The following is a 19,933-nucleotide window of genomic DNA, read 5'->3' as shown; positions in this document are numbered from 1 at the left end:
CTTCGGTCTTACCTGTTCTTGAGCTTCATCATGGGAAAAAATTGATGTGGAATTATTTTGCCATGTCACACAGCAAAGGTCCTGTTGATGGGACGATTGGATCTTTTAAAAAGAGTTTGAAAATGTCGTATTGAGAAGAAAAACTATTGCCACCAATGCCTCTGAGTTTGTGGCAGCAACACAAGAGCATTTAATAAAAATAAATGTGTTAGAAATCGGGAGATATTAAGAAGCGTCTGAAAAAGTTACATTTGTCTAGTCTATTCTTAAATAAGCTCCACAGATTAATAACATTAAGCAGATTCACCATTTAAGAGTACAAGAAGGCCTACCAGAAGGGTTTTATTTAGTGAAAGATGTTGAAAAACAAAATGATGAATCCAAGATAAAAGTCGAGGATTGGTATATGGTTAGATACAATGACATGCTATTTCCTGGTTTGGTAATGTCTATTGAAGGTCAAGAATTTAAAGTCAATGTAATTGCTACTCTGGGAATCTATTGGAAATGGCCAGAAAAAAGAGAAATATACTATCAGTAAGAAAACATGGATAAAAGAATTGAGCCCTCAGTACTAGTTAATAACAGGACATTATAAGTTTGCATAGTAATGTGTGAATCAAGTGTGTAAATCAAAAGTTTCTGAATTTACTTCATGTATACCTTTTCTCCCTTGCACTATACTGTTTAAATATCTTAATTCGCATTTGTACATCGTTGGAATAAAAGTTTGATACAAAGTGAATTTCGTAACCTAAGTTACCCATTTAAAAAAGTTCATTTAACTCTTGAAATAAAATTGTTAATCCAGGCATAAGAAATATTTAAACATATCATGTCAGAAAAATGATTCATATAATCTTAATCATATAACATTTGTATAAGAACAGAATTTTGCCCTCAAGCATATTGCAAATTTATGCCATTCCTTTTTTGGTAACGTAGGTTACCACACTAATTTTAGGTTTTAACACTGTTTAAATTAAAAAATGATAATTATTTTAAATAGGTTCCTTTTGGTTTTGGTTGTAATTTTAAGAAATCATTTTATTTTAATACGTGTATTAGTATTATTTGTTTGCTTCTAAGTTCTCAGTGCAATAAAGTTTATGCGAATGTAACGTAAGTTACCTTGGAATAGTCCAGATAAGGGAACAATTATGTATATTTATTCAGAGATATGCACCCAGAGCCGGATTATACCTTTCGTAGGCCCTAGGCACAGCCGTTTTTGGGCCCTCCCTGTCCTTCCCCCACTCCTCCCCTCTTTTCAAAATATATGCTAAAATTTTCTTGCATATTTTTTTTTACATTGTTATTAGTATGGATTTTAATTTGAATACGACATTTTGCGTAGTTTGGAATTCGACAGCATAATACAAGATTTCGTTGAATCCAAAAATCGCAAAAAAGTATTATATTAGATCATAAGATTATGCAAAATAATTTATTACCGAAAAATATTATATTTTTATTTGTATCTTCATAATTTTGTGCAAAATACACTTGTTTTTAAAGCTAAATTACTTTTGTCAACAATTTTTTTTCTCCTAATTTTTTCGCAGGCCCTAGGCACGTGCCTAGTGTGCCTATAGGTTTATCCGGCCCTGTATGCACCATATAACTGAAACAAAATTTCAGAAACTCAAATGCCAATTTCGTGCTTTGAAAAATTTAAATAAATGCATTTGTAAAGCTAATTTACTTTTCAAATTCAAAATCTCATTAAAACTTATCTTCGAGTGCTTATTTTTCCCAGAAAAATGTTTTCTTACAGCATATCTTATAATATATATAAATAAATTGAAAACAATATTGAAACAAAAGCACATATAAGTTTATAAATTCCCATTTTCTTCTACTTTTGAAATTTTTCACACTAAAATATCGGGATTTTAAATACCACTTAGAAATGCATATCACTAACTGCCCAGAAAGCCTTTGAAAGATAACTTGGATTTAAGATGAATTGAGCACCAAAAAAAATGTACTAACATTGTAAGTTAAAATAATAGGTTCATCAAAATCACATGGAAAAGCATAGCAATAATTACAAAGAGGGAAATACGTAAAATGATAAAAAACACTGAATTTAAAAGTGAAATCCAAATGAATAAAGCACATCAATAAGTAATTATTTAAATAAGGAATTTAAATTCCATCTATCATAATAAAATTTTTTAAATCATCCCAGGAATGCATAGCACTAACTGCTGAAAACTAGGCCTGTATTGTGTTAAATGGATTTAAAAACCATATAGAAATTAGTAACTATAAGTGTCGAAAAACAATTGGATCTATAATGAAATCTGAGAATATAAAGCAAGTCTACTCAATTCAAAATTATATGTTCACTCAAATTCAAAACTCCTGTATCGTATTGAAAACATGTGGGTTTTTTTTAAACCATGCAAAATTACATAGCAACATTTGCTGAAAAAGCAATAAATAAACAACATAGATTTACAACGGTATCTGTGAAAATTGAGCAAGTCAAAAATTATTGACTCAAAGAAGCAATAATGTCTTAATTTTTTAAAAAAAAATTCTTGTGTTAAGAAGCTTTTGCAGGCTGATCACCCCTAAATAACATAGATACATTTTATATTTCTTTTACACATCGATAAATGGAAATGAAAAAAGTTTACAATATAAAAAAATCTTATACCACTAAAACATATTTTTTATTAAACAAATTTTTGTAATTCAAATGATCAATTTTATCTAATCTCTCAATTGTTAACATATAAACATTAATTTGAATTTAAATAACAATAAAGCATTAGTTTGCTACATTTCTTAATCTTAGCATTTTACAGATAAAATAAATATATAATTATTGATTCAAATAAAATATTATTTGACAGTAAAGAGTGTCTCAAAGATTAGAATTTTATTAATTATAAAGTGCAAGTTCGCATTTTATACATCCTGCACTTAAGTATTATAAAGATAACAATTTTCAGATAATTCATTTAAATATAAAAGTTTCAAAAGGGTTTGTTATGGTTTAAGATAGTTATGGACAAGACATTTTAAACTATTTTGTCCTAAACCTTGCCTAAAATTTAATTATGAATAATCAGGATTAATCCCAAAGTATAGAAAATATTTTAAATAGGTAACATAATATAAATAAAAAACTACGGAGCCATACAGTATTTTTCACCCATAGAAATCTTAATATATTTATTCATCCTTTAAAAAACAAGGTCTTATTTTTCTAGCAAAAATTAAAAATAAGTCAGTAATAATATTTATAAATATTCTTTGAACTAATAGAGTTAATAGAAATGTTAAACAAAACCAACATATTTCATACCTTACAAATTAACTAAATCAAATTTTTTTGAAGTATAATATAATAATTCTCAGTTAGATGAATTAAATTGTAAATAGTATAACCATTTTTGATAGCTTGTAAAAGTAATCAAAATTTTCAGATGATCACAAGTTATTTTACAGGATAAAAAAAAATTAATTATAAAATTATCTTCATAATTCTCCAATACCAAACAAATAAATAAATTATTTCATTAGAAAAAAAAAAGAAAACGTAAAGAAATCTCTTCAAAAAAGCAGATTAAAAAAGAAAAAATATTGCTTAAAAATTAATTAGACTAAAATTTGCTAAATCTCAAGCAAAGTAAAATTTTCTTAAACAATATTCAGTCTTTCGTCCTCGCCATCTTCCAAATCAGCACTTTTTTTATGTGTTTTTAAGTGTGCATCGAAGTTGCACTTTTGAGAAAATTGCTTATTACATAAAATACAAACAAATTGATTTTTTTGGGAATGTGAATAAGAATGAATTTTAAGGCCCCACAATCTGTTAAAACACTTTCCACATTCTTCACACTCATAAGGTTTTTCTTTTGTGTGAACGCGATAATGCAGTCTCAAACTGGCATTCCTACTGAATGCTTTTTGACAGATGTCACAGACGTAAGGTTTTATTTTGGTATGAGTTCGATAATGTTTATTTAAAGTACCTTTTTCAGCAAAAGCTTTACCACAAGTGTCACATTTATGAGGTTTTACTTGAGAGTGACTTAAGTAATGGCTTTTTAAATAATCCTTCCGGAGAAACCTTTTCAAGCAAACCTTACATTCATGAGGTTTCTGATTCGAATGAATTTTTTGGTGTCTACTTAAATAGAGCGGACTAACAAAACTTCTTGTGCATATATCACACACATGGGGTTTGTCATTTGTGTGAGTGTAAGAATGAGCTTTTAAACCCTGTGAATTCGGAAAGAATTTGCCGCATGTCTTACACTCAAATGGTTTCTTTTTACTGTTGCTATTTGCTTTGCTATCCATAATACGAACTTCTGTCAGTCAAGGAACATTGTCAACGAAATTAAAAACTTTCACAACGCACACAAGGTAAGATATGGAAATGAATGGATAGATAAATTAGATAAAATAAAATTTGATTATTGAAATTAATTAAAATTTGACAGAAATAAATGATACAAGCAGAACAACGAGTAAGAAGCGGGTAAAAACAGAGAATTGAAAGTAGAAGTGACTGAAAAATATTATGTTATGGTTAACAGTTATTTAACAGTTGTCTGCTAATTATTATTCAACCCTAGTCTTTGAGCGTCCTCTAGTGGAAATTTACTTTGCCAACAAGAGAGGTCTTCTCACATGGAGAGTTTATTTGTTTTTTGCTAATATTATGTTTAAATAAACACTATGTTTAAATAAAGAGAATTTTCTATGATTAAAAATTTGCTGATTTATTTCAAACTTCAAAAGATTATAATATGAAAATGCTTTTTCTTCTACAACTAGGGAATTATTTCATAAAAAATGCTAATTAGAATATTCTCCTTTGAAATCTTGAAATGGGCTACAGGAGGCGTAAAGCGGAAGTCTCTACCTATGGCAACACTTTGCATGCTTTATAAGTATGTGGAGAGTCATATTAGAAGGAGGTAAGTTGGTTTCTGTCTTTATTTTCAAATTGATCAAAGAATTTTAAGTAAGGAAACTATGCGGAACTGAAAATTTCATTGAACAAAGTTCTAAAAGAGAACGAGGTGTAACTTTTAAAAAATATTTTTGAGAATTACGAGCATTGCGAGAGCAAATTACAAGAATTCTGAATATATATTTATTTATACGAACCTGGGTTAAATTGGTATATCTAGTTTAAAATAAATGTTTAATTAATAGGGGCGCAAATATTTTATATATATTCGGTTTAGGTTCTGCCTCAAATGCATTAATATTTGAAGCAGAAAGGGGAAGTAAGTACAAGTAATAAAAAAAACATTTAAAACTAGTGGAAATCAGGGCTCATTGGTAAGGTGACTAGATTTATAAGCCCCGATTTGGGAACAAATCATCGGAGTGTCCTCGAAAAACTTTGCGATTTAAAGACACGCATATATTTATGGAAATATAAATCATATGAACAAAGATATTTTTCAAAAAATATCAGGTTGAGAATTATTAAAGTTAAATAATTAAGTAATATAACGAGCATGTAATATTCTGTTTTTGAACGCATGCAAAATGAGTGAGTATATGATTATAAAAATGTCCTTGTCAGAGGATAAACTACATCACTTGAGGGTAATAAATAAATCAATTGTAGTAATTAATTGCTGGTTGATTCGGCAGGTAGTTACTCTATTTACGTCGCACTAGAGCTGCACAATGAGCTATTGACGACTGTCTGGGATTCATTCCTGAGGATGATACGAAAACATAACAACACAACTTCGATCCGCTGCAGAGGGGATGGCTCCCCCACTTTGCTAGTCTGACGACCTGCTCGAGAAGTCGAGCACTTCACAGTACGGAGTGGTCCCATGCTCATTCACTGACAGCAACCAGTGATGCTTGACTTCTGTGTTTTACTGAGAACCGTGTCTTTACGATCACTCCACTGCGGAGCTCGGACGATTGGGGTTCCCATCTCAAATAAAGGTAGCATCGCATGCCAAAAATATTGTTAGCTTTCTGTAACTGATTGATCATTGATGGATTGCCTGTGGACAGGTAAGTGAAATGACGTCAGACTAGACATCTCTATTAAAATGTATTTATTTTTTGTTGAGATTATTTTAAGACGAGTATGGGATTTTCATCCCTCAGTTCAGCATGGTGTGTTTTTGCGTTTAGTTTGTATTCTCCGTAAGACAAAACTATTTTGTATAGAGAACATACGCGTTACTGATTTTTCTAATGCTTCACATGCTTCTAATGCTGCATATAAAAATATTATATGCTCCCTGAGAAATTCAAGCGTATTTGAGAACACGTGCAAAAAATTTTCTGTCCTCAAGTTTTATAAGGACTTTTTGAAATCAATCATTGAAATTTGAAAACTGTTCTCAAGATTTGAGAACGTCTGGTAATCTTACTCATTGGAAATGCAGAAAGGAAGTTTGTAATCTACTAAATAATATGAAAACAACAACAAAAAATATGAAGCTTCTAAAATGATCACATGTTTTTAGCCCTCAAAAAATAGACATCCTCTCTCAAGACTAACTAGACGTGAATTAATCCTTCAATGACGATGTAAGATGTAATATCAATTGGTCTAAGGTTTTAAGAATGTTCAGTATCTTATCTTCCTTTGCAGTTCACGCGTTTTTCTTCCTTCTTCACAACAAAACAAATTGTGATATCGTAAGTTTAAAACCAATTGTGAATCTAATGTTTCAGTGTTTTCTTTGAATATTTCTTTCAAACTAAGCTACGTGTATTATTATCTTTTCCCCTACAACTAGTTCTGATTTTTGAAGCTTAAATAATTTTACAATATCAAATTTACAAAAAAAAAGAAAAAAAATCACTTTTTTTACAGTGTTTAAAGTTTAACATAATTTTCAATCATAGTAGATTTAAAATATCGCTTATTAGTTTCAATAATTTTTTTTTCTTTCTTAAATATTTATCAAAAGTATGTGAAATATGGTATTTCATCGTAATAGTCACGTAATTGTTCTTTTAATTTTTGTATCCAACATTGACGTCAAGAGAGGGTAAAAGTATCTTTTTAGTGCGGTGTGCAAAAGAGAAAATTTCAGAACAAAATTTTTATAATTACATCATATTCTTCAAAATAACAGAATGTTATAACAATGTTCACACAAGTGATGATACAAATATTACAAAAAAACTGGTTAAAAAACTAAACTGTCATTGCGAAAAACTGAAGTTCGTTCCCCAGTGGCTGCTTAAGGCTCACACAACTTCTTATAAATGGATACCAGCTTGCCTGGGAAGTAAAGGCAGCTTATGCGCAATGCTGAACACATTATCATGATTAAGCCGATGATCAGTAAATTTTGGACACCCCTGGTCTACAGTGGACTGTTGGGGAAAAGTTTTACTAAATCAATCATGCATGATGAGTAGATAACATTGCGTGTGAAATTTCGGGTTAACTAATTAATATAATGAACTAAATACAGTACACACTCGATTATCCGTGCGCGGATTATCCGGTTTGCGGTTTATCCGGTTTGCGGTTTATCCGTGCTCCTTTCGGAGTCGCAAATTTTTTTTTTAAAAAGAAACATTTTCAAGATTATGATGCATGTAAAATATATCTTTCAAATCAGTCTCGCCATTTATTAACAGAATATGAATCTAATATTTTTATTGATAATAATCGCAGCAATAGTGATTCATGAAGTTATAACACTACCAAATTTTTTAAATCAATATTCATTATTGGATGCAGTATATGGAATATCATGGTCAAAGGTAAAATCGTTATCACGATCGTGGAGAAAGATCGCTTGATGAACAATCTTCTTCAGATATTGAAGAATATGATAACAGTATTTTTGAACAAGGAAAAGAAATCGAAGGTTTCTTGATGAGGAAAATTGGTTTCTAAGTGATGTATGTGAGCGTGACTTCCAGTATTTAATAGATGAGTAAATTGTTACTAACTGTGTTGTTAAATCAAATAGTGATGATGCAGAAAATGTAATATATGAGGGAAATACAATTCCTGACTCTACTGCTCTAAAATCTGTGTAAACTTTATTAGGATTGATTATATGGGAGAACGAGGATTTGATTACGGTGACATTACTACGGTACGTAAAATATGTGTCAATATACGGCAAGAGATGAACAAACAGCAGAAGCAAAGACGCATTACACATTTTTCTAAACAGTAAATGTTAAATTCCTAGTTTGATGTTATACAGCATGCAAATGTAAGTAGTTTTTATATTTTTTGTACTGATGTTCATTTTTGATTTAATAAAAAGGAATTTTCGGATTATCCGTGTTTTTCGATTGTCCATGTGACCTGTCCCGGTGATTAACTCGGATAATCGGGAGTGCACTGTATGTGGAGTTGGTGATCGTTTCTAAAAGATAATTCTATGTTAGTGTAGATGTATAATACACACTACTAATTTTTCTAATTAAATAATTTATTTAATTTTTGCAAATTCAATGAAAATTAAATAATGTATCTAATTTGCCAAATTTTTGTTACTAAGCAGAACGTACATTTCTATATTTCTCTGTTCATCAAAAGTTGACTTTTCAAGTGGTCAAACATTTTTGGGTGACATCTTATCAAGTTAATTCAGGTAGCTTTTAAACCCTTAAAATTTAAGGCATAATTAATGATTTGGCTTTGGATTTTAGTGAAGTTAGAAAGAATAGCTCTCTAAATTAAAAAATCGTATGCAAAGCTGCCACCTTTTGGGACGTTGCATTTTGTTTAGCTAAGCAAAAGCTATATGACTTGGAAACTTGAAATGGCCAACTAGAAAATTAACGTTAAATTAACTGTAAGCCGAGGTAACTGCCAAAATGTAAATATTTACCTCAACTAGGTTCGAAATCTACGGTTTTGAAGCGGGCTTGTGTTTCTCCAAGAGGGTCCTCTGTTATGTAACAGAATTAGTTGAAACTCATTCCAGGCTTTTCATTACAACAAATGTTAAAGCAAATATTATCAGAGAAAACGAAGGAGTTAAGAGCCTCAGCTCAATTCCAGTCGTCTTTATGGGTAGAAAAATGCTCAGAAATAACTATAAAAAAAAATTAAAAATTACATTCGATAATTTGTTAAAACAGTTTTAACTGCTTAATTTTTAGTGAAATATACCACATGGATTAATCTGCATTGAATTCTTTTCAAAATTCCAGTTTGTTTGTTATTTATAACAATTATATTTTCATTTTTTTTCACGGGATTTGTTCTTTTTTTTTGTTGCTTAAAATAATTTTCACAGTTACACTTTATGAAAATGTTTTAATTGACCCTTTATTTAAAACTTTTCCTAAAATTTTTTTAAACCTTTATTTACCTATAATTTTATAAGAATTTGAGTTTTTTCTACTCAAAATTTTCAAGTGATTTTTCGTAAATTAAGAGATTTTTTTTCTTAATTTAATTATGAATGTATTAAATATATTTTGACAGGCAAACATTGAACTTTTTTTTCCTTAAAAGAATCTTAACTTTCTGTTCGCCTTTCAATCCTGGTCACGGCACCATATGTTACAAATAAATAATGTAAAATATAATGTAGATGTTATTATTGTAAATTAAAAGAGACAAATACAATTTCGTTCCCTTTCTATTTTAATTTAAAATATTATTATTGTGACATATCTAATATAATTTCGATTATCCCATTAAATTCATGAATCAATCAAACATTCCATCATTCATTATAAATTAAATAATATATTTAGTTTTCAATAATAACATCTGCATTATATTTTATATTTTTTCTTTGCAACAATTTATGAGAATTTATGAATTATGAATTTTCTTTCCAACAATTTATATTTTTTCTTTGCAAAAATTTTTCGTTGAAAAATTTAACTCTCTCGAGATCTTCGTTTTATTAGCTACCCACTTGACATGTCAAAAGTGGCCAAAAAAAAAAAAAGAAAAGAAAAGAATATGAGAGATAGACATTGCGAAATGTAAATATTAACATTTTAATCGAAATAAATGCTTAAAGAAATATAAAAACTGTTTTCAGTTGGAACTGTTTATACAATATAAGGTTATAGATTGTTAACTAGTAAAATTATATCTTATTGTTTCGCATAGTCTGCATTTCTAAGTTTAAATATTATATTTCAAGTACATTTAATTAATTTTAAAATTAATTTTAATTATTTTTGATTAATTTCATCTCGTTACGACTAATATTTTTTTAACATTAAATTAAAATAAACGAAATGTCCTTTTTTTTTTTACCAAAAAACAATTCGAGACAAACACGGGGGCTGGGGAGCAGAGCGGACAGGGGGGGGGAGGTTGTAAATTATAACCCTAGAAGGAATATATGTTTATGATCCTGGGTGTGCTTTCTTGGGTAACGATTCATAAAAAAATATCTTTCAGTCGTATTTTTAAGTATACATTTATATATGCTGTAGTTATTTTTATTGTTTATCTTATATTTTTTTATGCAAAAGCAATTTTTAAGAAAATTAATTATACATATAGCAGGTAAATATAATTTAAAAAAGTTTCAAATAAGTTTTTATCAAGCGATAACAACAACTGGAGTTTCTTCCTTTCATTTTCCTTCTCTCTCTCTCGTTTTTTTTATTATTATTTTTTTTTTTTAGTAAAACTATTTAAAAAAAGTTATAATTTTTTTTGTCTGTCATACAAACGGATAAAATTTTATTTTAAAATTTGCTTTTATACCTATGAATCTATTTGTTTCTGTACTTGTACTCAGAAGTGTCAGTTAAAGTTTGTTATATTAAGGCAGTGATTCTCAACCTTTTCTTCGTTGCGGCACACTTTTAACGATTTCGAAATTTGACGGCACACAATGAAAAAAATTAGATTAAAATTTGTTTAATTACCTATTTTACACTGTGTTAAACAGTTTGTGATAATAATTTTGAATGTGAAATAAAATAATATGTACTACAAAAGCACGTTTATTAGGGGATTAATTATTTCTTTCGACCAATTTTTTATTAGTTAGTAACAGTTATTTATTTTTTTGCTAGTTATTAATTGTTAGCTTGTTTTCTAAAGTTATTAACTGTTAGTTTTTTTTGCATTAACTGTTATTTTTTTGTGATTTCTTGTTAACTAGTTTTTTTTGCTAATTATTAATTGTTAGCTTAATTTTTGTTGTTATTCTTTGTTAATTTGTTTTTGATATATTTGTTTTTTTTTGGTTATCCTTTGTTAATTTGTTTATTAATTGTATAGCTTACTTTAATGATTAGCTCTTACAACATTTTTTTAAAATTATGTGTCATATACAATTTAGACACTTCCATTTTATTTTAAGATTGTNAATACAATTTCGTTCCCTTTCTATTTTAATTTAAAATATTATTATTGTGACATATCTAATATAATTTCGATTATCCCATTAAATTCATGAATCAATCAAACATTCCATCATTCATTATAAATTAAATAATATATTTAGTTTTCAATAATAACTTCTGCATTATATTTTATATTTTTTCTTTGCAACAATTTATGAGAATTTATGAATTATGAATTTTCTTTCCAACAACTTATATTTTTTCTTTGCAACAATTTTTCGTTGAAAAATTTAACTCTCTCGAGATCTTCGTTTTATTAGCTACCCACTTGACATGTCAAAAGTAGCCAAAAAAAAAAAGAAAAAAAAAAAGAAAAGAAAAAAAAGAAAAGAAAAGAATATGAGAGATAGACATTGCGAAAGGTAAATATTAACATTTTAATCGAAATAAATGCTTAAAGAATTAAAGAAAGATAAAAACTGTTTTCAGTTGGAACTGTTTATATAATATAAGGTTATAGATTGTTAACTAGTAAAATTATATCTTATTGTTTCGCATAGTCTGCATTTCTAAGTTTAAATATTATAATTTAAGTACATTTAACTAATTTTAAAATTAATTTTAATTATTTTTGATTAATTTCATCTCGTTACGACTAACATTTTTTCAACATTAAATTAAAATAAACGAAATGTCCTTTTTTTAACCAAAAAACAATTAGAGACAAACACGGGGGCTGGGGAGCAGAGCGGACAGGGGAGGGGGTTGTAAATTATAACTCTCGAAGGAATATATGTTTATGATCCTGGGTGTGCTTTTTTGGGTAACGATTCATAAAAAAATATTTTTCAGCCGTAATTTTTAAGTATACATTTGCATATGCGCTGTAGTTATTTTTATAGTTTATCTTATATTTCTTTATGTAAAAGCAATTTTTAAGAAAATTAATAATAGTACTAGGTAAATATATTTTAAAAAAAGTTTCAAATAAGTTTTTATTAAGCGATAACAACGAATGGAGTTTCTTCCTTTCTTTCTCTCTCTCTCTCTCTCTTGTTTTTTTTTTCTTTTTCTTTTAGTTAAACTTTTTTTTTTTAGTAAAACTATTTAAAAAAAGTTATAAATTGTTTTTCTTTGTCTGTCATACAAACGGATAAAATTTTATTTTTAAATTTGCTTTTATACCTATGAATCTATTTGTTTCTGTACTTGTACTGAGAAGTGTCAGTTAAAGTTTGTTATATTAAGGCATATGAAAAATTATTTGATATTCTTTGACAACATTAAGTATACATTTTGTTCGTAATCGAATGCATTTTTGAAAAGCCTTGTTCAAGGAATTCGGACCATATATTTTTAGAATCCCCGTTTTTTTGAGAAGTAAAAATCGAAATCCGTTCAACAACACAAAAAAAGTCTTGTTAATACGTTTTTGTGTCCGATTTATTAATTTAAAATGTTGTCTAACTCAAATTAATTCGCATAAAATCTGAAAATTAGATAAGAAGTTTTAAGGTATTTTTAATTTGTGTACGGTACACTAAAAATAAATGTATTTGGTGATGAAAGTTGTTGTTTTTCTATAAAACAACACTTTGTTACGTCACAGTTTGAGTAATCGCGAACGAAAACGCATTTTTAAACATTTTTTTAGTATTTGATGCCTACAAGGTGTCTAATTGTACTAAATCGACGATGCTATGTATCTTTGTTATTCATTTTCTCCCATATCTAGATACTGTTTTCGAGCTGGAAACTTTCCAATTTTCTACCAAGTGTTGATTTAAGTGGTCTCGTCTTGCAGTGAGCAACCACTTTACTACACCTACACATCACTTTTATAAATATATAGCCAGCCATTTGAGAGTTAAAAGAATGATTATGACCTTAACTAGGCAGTCTATATGTAACTGTAACACTGACAAGGCCGTTGTCTATATTTATTTCAAGTATTACGATTATCATTAAATTGATAGTTTTCACTCATTAAATCTGTTTCAGCTAAGGAAAGAAAAGAACGTTTGTCTGGGTTTCTCTTATAATTTCAGAATCATTTGTGCTAAGGTCCTTTAGTTTCGACTGTGTTAGGGGTTTTTGTAGCTTCCAATTCTAAAGAAAAAAAAAGGGGAAAAAAGGAAGAAAAAAAAAACATTATTTTTTTAAAATTAGTTTGTTCTAGAGGGATGAGTAAAAAACGAAGTTTTCTCATATGTTTAGCATAATACATTGTTGGATACAATTTGTAAACAATTGTGTTTTTTTTTATAACATCGATGATTTGTAAAAATTCACAGCTCTATTTGTTCAAAATGAGTTTCAATGGGTGTTTAATGAGTGATAATTATTTATCTTTTAATTCATTATAACAGATCAACACAAGTAAAACCAATCTAAATGGAATTTCGGTACTTCGCTCATAGAATTAGTATTTTGAAAACTATCTGTATAAAACGTGTTTATTGCTTACAGCTACGTGTTTCGTAAATCTTTATGATTTAAGTAAATAGTAATAGAATATTCATAAAAAAAAAACTGGCTTGATTGTGACGGCGTCCATCATTTTGTTACCGAATGATAGGAAATATCTGTCTCTTTTTCGATGACCCTTTATTTTGAAAATATTTCTTCTTATTAATCTAATAATGTAAAGTTACTAAAAATGGCAACTAAAAATGAAGGTGTCTGTATAGGCTTTTCAGTTTTCTGCACTATTACGTAGTGTTAAATAATATCAATTTAATAATTACTTGCAATTTTTTTACCCTGTGCGAGGAACGCATATTCACAAGAAGTTAAAAAATTCCAAGCAATCTTTTAATAAAATTTTGTTTTCATATTCAAATGTTAACAAAGCTGTGAACTGTTTTAACTATGTTTTCTAAGTTTCTAATAACGTTTATTACGTTTTAATACGCTATTTTATGTGCTTTTAATAACATAAGTTGCTAAACCATCTATAAAAAAAACAATAAAACAGCCTTCATATACATGTATGTTTCCGGCATTGTATAGAATGCCTAAAATTAGCTGGCAAAGTATGAAATGATTTATATTTCACACATTTCCTAGGCACTCTATAGAATGCCAAATGAGAAACCGGCAAAGTATAAAATACATCTCCGATTCGTCAAAATGTCATTCAAAAATGTCAAATTCAAAACGTCATCCGATTTGATATTAATTTATTCGTGGATATAATTACATTTATTCGATATTTTAATAATTACTCACGATAGATTAGAAGAAACATCAGTGTTTAGAATATCGGGCAAATGTATACCGGGCAGTGGCACTGAACCTTAAAAAAATATCAGTGTAAAAGTAGGGTATACCGGGCAAATGTATACTAAGCAGTGGGACTGAACCTTAAAAAAACATCAGTGTAGGTTATACCGGGCAGTGACACTTAACTAGACCTAGTATATATTTCGGACATTTACCAAAGGTGTAGTCATACTAGATCTAGTTAAGTGCCACTGCCCGGTATACATTTGCCCGGTATACCCTACATTGATGTTTTTTAAGGTCAAGGGCCATTGCCCGGTCTATATTTGCCCGATACTCCAAACACTGATGTTTCTTCTAATCTATCGTCAGTAAGTATTAAAATTAGCAAATATTTCGGACATACACCAAGCGACTACGTGAATGTTGACATTCACCGGTGAATGTCGACATTCTCCAGATTTCGGTGTTTCACCGTAACATATATATACATGNTATTCGTGGATATAATTACATTTATTCGATATTTTAATACTTACTGACGATAGATTACATTTATTCGATATTTTAATACTTACTCACGATAGATTAGAAGAAACATCAGTGTTTGGAGTATCGGGCAAATATATACCGGGCAATGGCACGTGACCTTAAAAAAACACCAGTGTAGGGTATACAGGGCAGTGGCACTGAATCTTAAAAAAATATTAGTGTAGGGTATACCGGGCAGTAGCACTGAACCTTAAAAAAACATCAGTGTAGGTTATACCGAACAGTGGCACTTAACTAGGCATAGTATATATTTCGGACATTCACCAAAGGTGTAGTCATACTAGAACTAGTTAAGTGCCACTGCCCGGTATACATATGCCCGGTATACCCTACACTAATGTTTTTTAAGGTCAAGTGCCATTGCCCGGTCTATATTTGCCCGATACTCCAAACACTGATGTTTCTTCTAATTTATCGTCAGTAAGTATTAAAATATCGAATAAATGCAATTATATCCATGAATAAATTAATATCAAATCGGATGTAATAAATATTTCAGACCTTCACCAAAGCGACTATGTGATTGTCAACATTCACCGATTTCGGTCATTCACAGTAACATGCACATCGTTTACATAATAACCTCATCAGGACGTTTATTTCATGCTTTGCCTAAATAGCATTTGTCATTCTATAGAATGCTTAGGCATTATATACAATGCCTAGGGAAAGTATGTAATAATTCTCACATTTCATACTTTGCCTAAAAACATCCGGCATTCTATACAATGCCGGCGTTACATACTTTGCCGGTAACATATACAATATATATAAATTAAAAATATAGAGAAAACATGGGAAATTATAAAGATTAATGAAAAGAGAAGAAGAAGAATTATTAAATAAAGTAATCTTAAAAAATTTGTTTTAAGAAAAATGAATTATTATGAAAAGATATAATTTCTTCATCAGCTCGCACGATTATATTATAATAGCTGACGAAGAGATTATATCTTTTCTTTTACTTTGTTTTCAGGCTTTTTATATTATTTTTTTCAATATTTTTAAAAAAAAATATTTTTTTTAATAGTTTTTCTTTTTCTCTTCACATTAATCTTTATAATTTTCAATGTTTTCTCGATACTTTTAACATATTTTATGAGTTCTATATACTTGCAGCTTATGCGAAGTAAATAAAACTTATTAATTTTCTTAATTTTTTCTCTTTTTTCCTTTAATCCTTTTTGTCTTTATTGTGTTATATATATAAACTTAATTTCCCTTTTTTAATACTTTCTAGGAAGGCATGAAACAAGAGAATATGGTTTGATTTAATTTTTATGATGAGCGAGCTAACAACATTTGTAACGACGTCAAGTCCAATTACTTTGATTCAATGCAATTAATATCAAAAATTTCTGACAAAGATGGCTTCTCAACTTACACTTCAGGGGTTAGGATAAAAATAAAAACGATAACACAATACTTTTGATGTGGTTGGTAGATGTTAGAAATCATGTAATACAAGCCACTGGAAATATGAGTTTTGAATTTAGGACCATTCCAAATCAGAGGAATTATCAGAAACTATGCTTTTCCACAGGTTTTTTTTTATGAACAGGAGTAAATATCTTTATATTTGGCATATAAGGTTGAATCCTAGATGAATGGTACTCTACTTAACCCGTTAAGAAGGTTTAACGTGTATACTCGTCAAACCAAATATCAATTGCTGTTCATATGACGTGTGTACTCGTCAAACCAAATATCAATTGCTGTGCGTATGACGTGTGTACTCGTCAAACCAAATATCAATTGCTGTTCATATGACGTGTATACTCGTCAAACCAAATATCAATTGCTGTGCGTATGACGTGTATAATCAATTTAAATCTCTATTGCCATGCATATAACGTTAACATTTTATTGCCGTACACATGAAGTGTATATACATCGTGTGCAGTAAAAAATATTATCATTGACCATCAAAACTCGAAATCTCCTTAAATTACAAGAAGAAGACTATTTGGTGTTTCCATTAATATTATCGATAGAACTGCTAAATATTGCGGACAAGGCTCTCGGCTAAGCCGCTCACAGAGAATGTTAATTGCAGAAATAATGAGTATAGGTCAATACAGACACTTTGCTTTATAAATCAGAGTTATGCACTGTAAAAACTGTTGTGTTGTCTCCAACAACCCAAAATATAATGTGAGGGAACAAATTTGTTTTGGATTACCACCAAATCGGGTGCTCCAATAGGAATTGAAGAGTGTCATGAACTCTTAAAATTAAATAATCTTACACCAAACTCACAAACATTCACGGCACACGAGAATTATTTTCGCTTTCGAAAACACCAATATTGGCGTATTTTGAATATCTAAAATTCAAGAAACATCAACGAACATCGCGAATTGTTTGTTCATAATCTGGAATGTGTTAGCGAGTGTTTGCTATATTCAATGCTTATATTCATCAACAGAAACGAAAATTCGCCGTTAAAATATGTATGTATGTTTCTAATTGGGCGACATGGATAATTATATTTTAGTTTTTTAATCTCCGAGAACTGTATTCATTCATTTTATAACGTAAAAATTCAATCCTCTTCTGTTATATTTTGACTAGTGCGAATTTGTCTCACTATTCTCTTTGTGTATGTTTGATGGGCAGACTAATTTTGTTTTATGATTTAGTGTGCAGTGCGTTCAAAAAAGAAAAAAAAACGGACTACCCTAAATTACTTTTGATCTAATGACTTTTGATCTTCACGTTCTAAGACTCATTCTTAATGGTTCGAGGGGGTGATTTCAAATATGCTAATTAATTAATGCAGATGATATTTTCAGTTAAAATTAGACACAAAAATGTACTTTCCCTGAATGAATATACATTTTTTATGATGAAGAAATATACTAAACTATGGGGGATCCCCCATATAATGGGGGTCAGAAATCCGATTCCATCGGGAAAAAAGGTACGTTCTTGTGTCTAATTTCGTAACTTAAAATATCGTCTGCATTAATTAATTAGAATTTGATAAACGAATTTTATAAGTATGTGTGAAACTGACAGACATGTTGACTTTAAATGGAAGCTGACTGATATGATGACATAGTAAGTGACTGACATTTTATTAAACTTGAAGAGGAAAGCAATTGATTTCGTCGCACGTGAAATCTCATACGACAGAGTGCTATTCACTTAGTTTTATCAATTTTTTTATAGCCTTAAAACAACTCAAAAACAATCGCAATGGATGTAATAAAAGCTTTGAACATTCCCTGCCATGTGCTTGATTCTATATCTGAAATATTTCTAAGTTCAATTCATTTAATTTTCAGCTTTGTTTTTAAAAAAGTTGTTTTAAAACAATTTAATATTTTACTTCGTTTTTTTTTCCGTTAGGATATTAATAAAATTTAGAAATGACTACTAGTTACACATTCTTTGTAAAATTACTTATTCTAGATTCATTTCGGAACTAAAATGCTATATACATTGTAAAAACTGCATAAGTGAAATACCTATCCGAATGAGGTGTTGTAAAGCTCGAAAAATTGAACGTTCATTCAAATTAATACTGAGTAAAGCGTTCACCCTAAAGAGTGTAGTTGTTACCGTGAATGACCGAAATCAAGAGAATGTCGACTTTCACCGGTCAAGAATCACATAATCGCTTTGATGAATGTCCGAAATATTTGTAATATCCGACTTGATATTAATTTATTCATTGATATTATTATACTTATTCGTTATTTTAATATCTACTGAGGATAGATTAGGAGAAACATCAATGTACCGGTGAAATACAGACTGGGCAGTGGCACTCGACCTTAAGTAAACATTGATGTAGGGCACACCAGGCAATTTTTACAAAGAGCAGTGGCACTTCACTAGACCTATAGTCTGTTCAACGAGAACTGATAGTGAAAGCAAACAAAGCGCTGTGCTATTTGGCGCAATACCGTTGTCTGCTTGGCGCCGGAATAATGACAAATAGCGCCTATCAGTCAAGCAAAAAATCTTATTTTTAAGAGGGTTGTTTCTTTCGCGCCGTGGTGTCTTTTTGCAGGTGTTTCATGAGCAATATGGAAAATAAAGTGATGGTTTTAAGTCCTCCTAAAAACGGCAGAAGAAATCTTACATAAGTAAAGCTGAAAAGTAAATAATATTGAGCATTTATAAAACAGAAGTGCATTCAAAACCAGTTGTTCCAATCATTGATGTGAATGACCATGCCGCTTCTGCATCGGGAGTTGGCACAGCTTCTGTTTACAGAATTATTAAAAAATATAAAAGGGATATTGCATTCATCGAAGAGGACTAAATCTCGTAAAACTTTTTTGGATGACATTGACGATTTCGACAAAAGTGCTGAAGAAGAAAAGTTTATGATTTTTTCCGTCGTAACGAAATTCCGACAATAAACAAAGTACTCAAAGCTGTGAACGATAGTTCTGATTTACCAAACTTTAAAAGAACGACATTTTATTCCGTGTTAAAAAAAATTAGGCTTCAAACATCAACAACGAGGACGGACGGAACAGCTCACTCATTGAAAAAGATGAAATTCTTAGTTCTTAAAATTTTGTTCTTTTTTGCGTAGCTTAATATAATTATTTTTGTTTTCGGTACAGTTGTGAATTAATTACAGAAGTTCAAATGTTACGTAAAATTAAATAATTTTGTTACTTTATTCTATTTTCAAAAACCTATTGAATTCGAGGTTTACGAACTGCTTTTTTTTAAAAGGTTGACGTGGCAAATTGCCGTTGAAGTGGCAAATGTTGGCAATTAAACAGCAACCCTTATGCTTACTTCTACAATCAGTTCTCGTTGAACAGACTATATTTTGGACATTTACTGAAGCGACTAAGTGATTGTAAACATTCATTTGTGGAAGTCAACAACCACTCCTTTCAAAGTAACATAGTTAAGAATT

At 29.5% G+C, this 19,933-nt stretch overlaps 2 protein-coding genes across 2 annotated transcripts in view; both read right to left on the bottom strand.

Moving 5' to 3' along the window:
- LOC107454523 (extra spindle pole bodies like 1, separase) overlaps window positions 1-19,933 on the bottom strand; it is a 313,495-nt gene that overhangs the window by 285,608 nt on the left and 7,954 nt on the right. The gene's annotated exons all lie outside the window — the stretch shown is intronic.
- LOC107436963 (zinc finger protein 391-like) lies at window positions 3,658-4,323 on the bottom strand. The gene has a single exon (XM_016048805.3). It carries the CDS (start codon window positions 4,321-4,323, stop codon window positions 3,658-3,660), a length of 666 nt encoding a protein of 221 aa, XP_015904291.2.

This window comes from Parasteatoda tepidariorum, chromosome 10, assembly GCF_043381705.1.
Source record: "Parasteatoda tepidariorum isolate YZ-2023 chromosome 10, CAS_Ptep_4.0, whole genome shotgun sequence".
NCBI classification, from domain to species: domain Eukaryota; kingdom Metazoa; phylum Arthropoda; class Arachnida; order Araneae; family Theridiidae; genus Parasteatoda; species Parasteatoda tepidariorum.
The sequence above is the reverse complement of the archived record's forward strand: the minus strand, read 5'-3'. Positions and strand labels throughout refer to the sequence as shown.

Excerpts from the sequence above, each read along its gene's own strand:
- LOC107436963 (XM_016048805.3), bottom strand. The coding sequence starts at position 4,323 with ATGGATAGCAAAGCAAATAGCAACAGTAAAAAGAAACCATTTGAGTGT.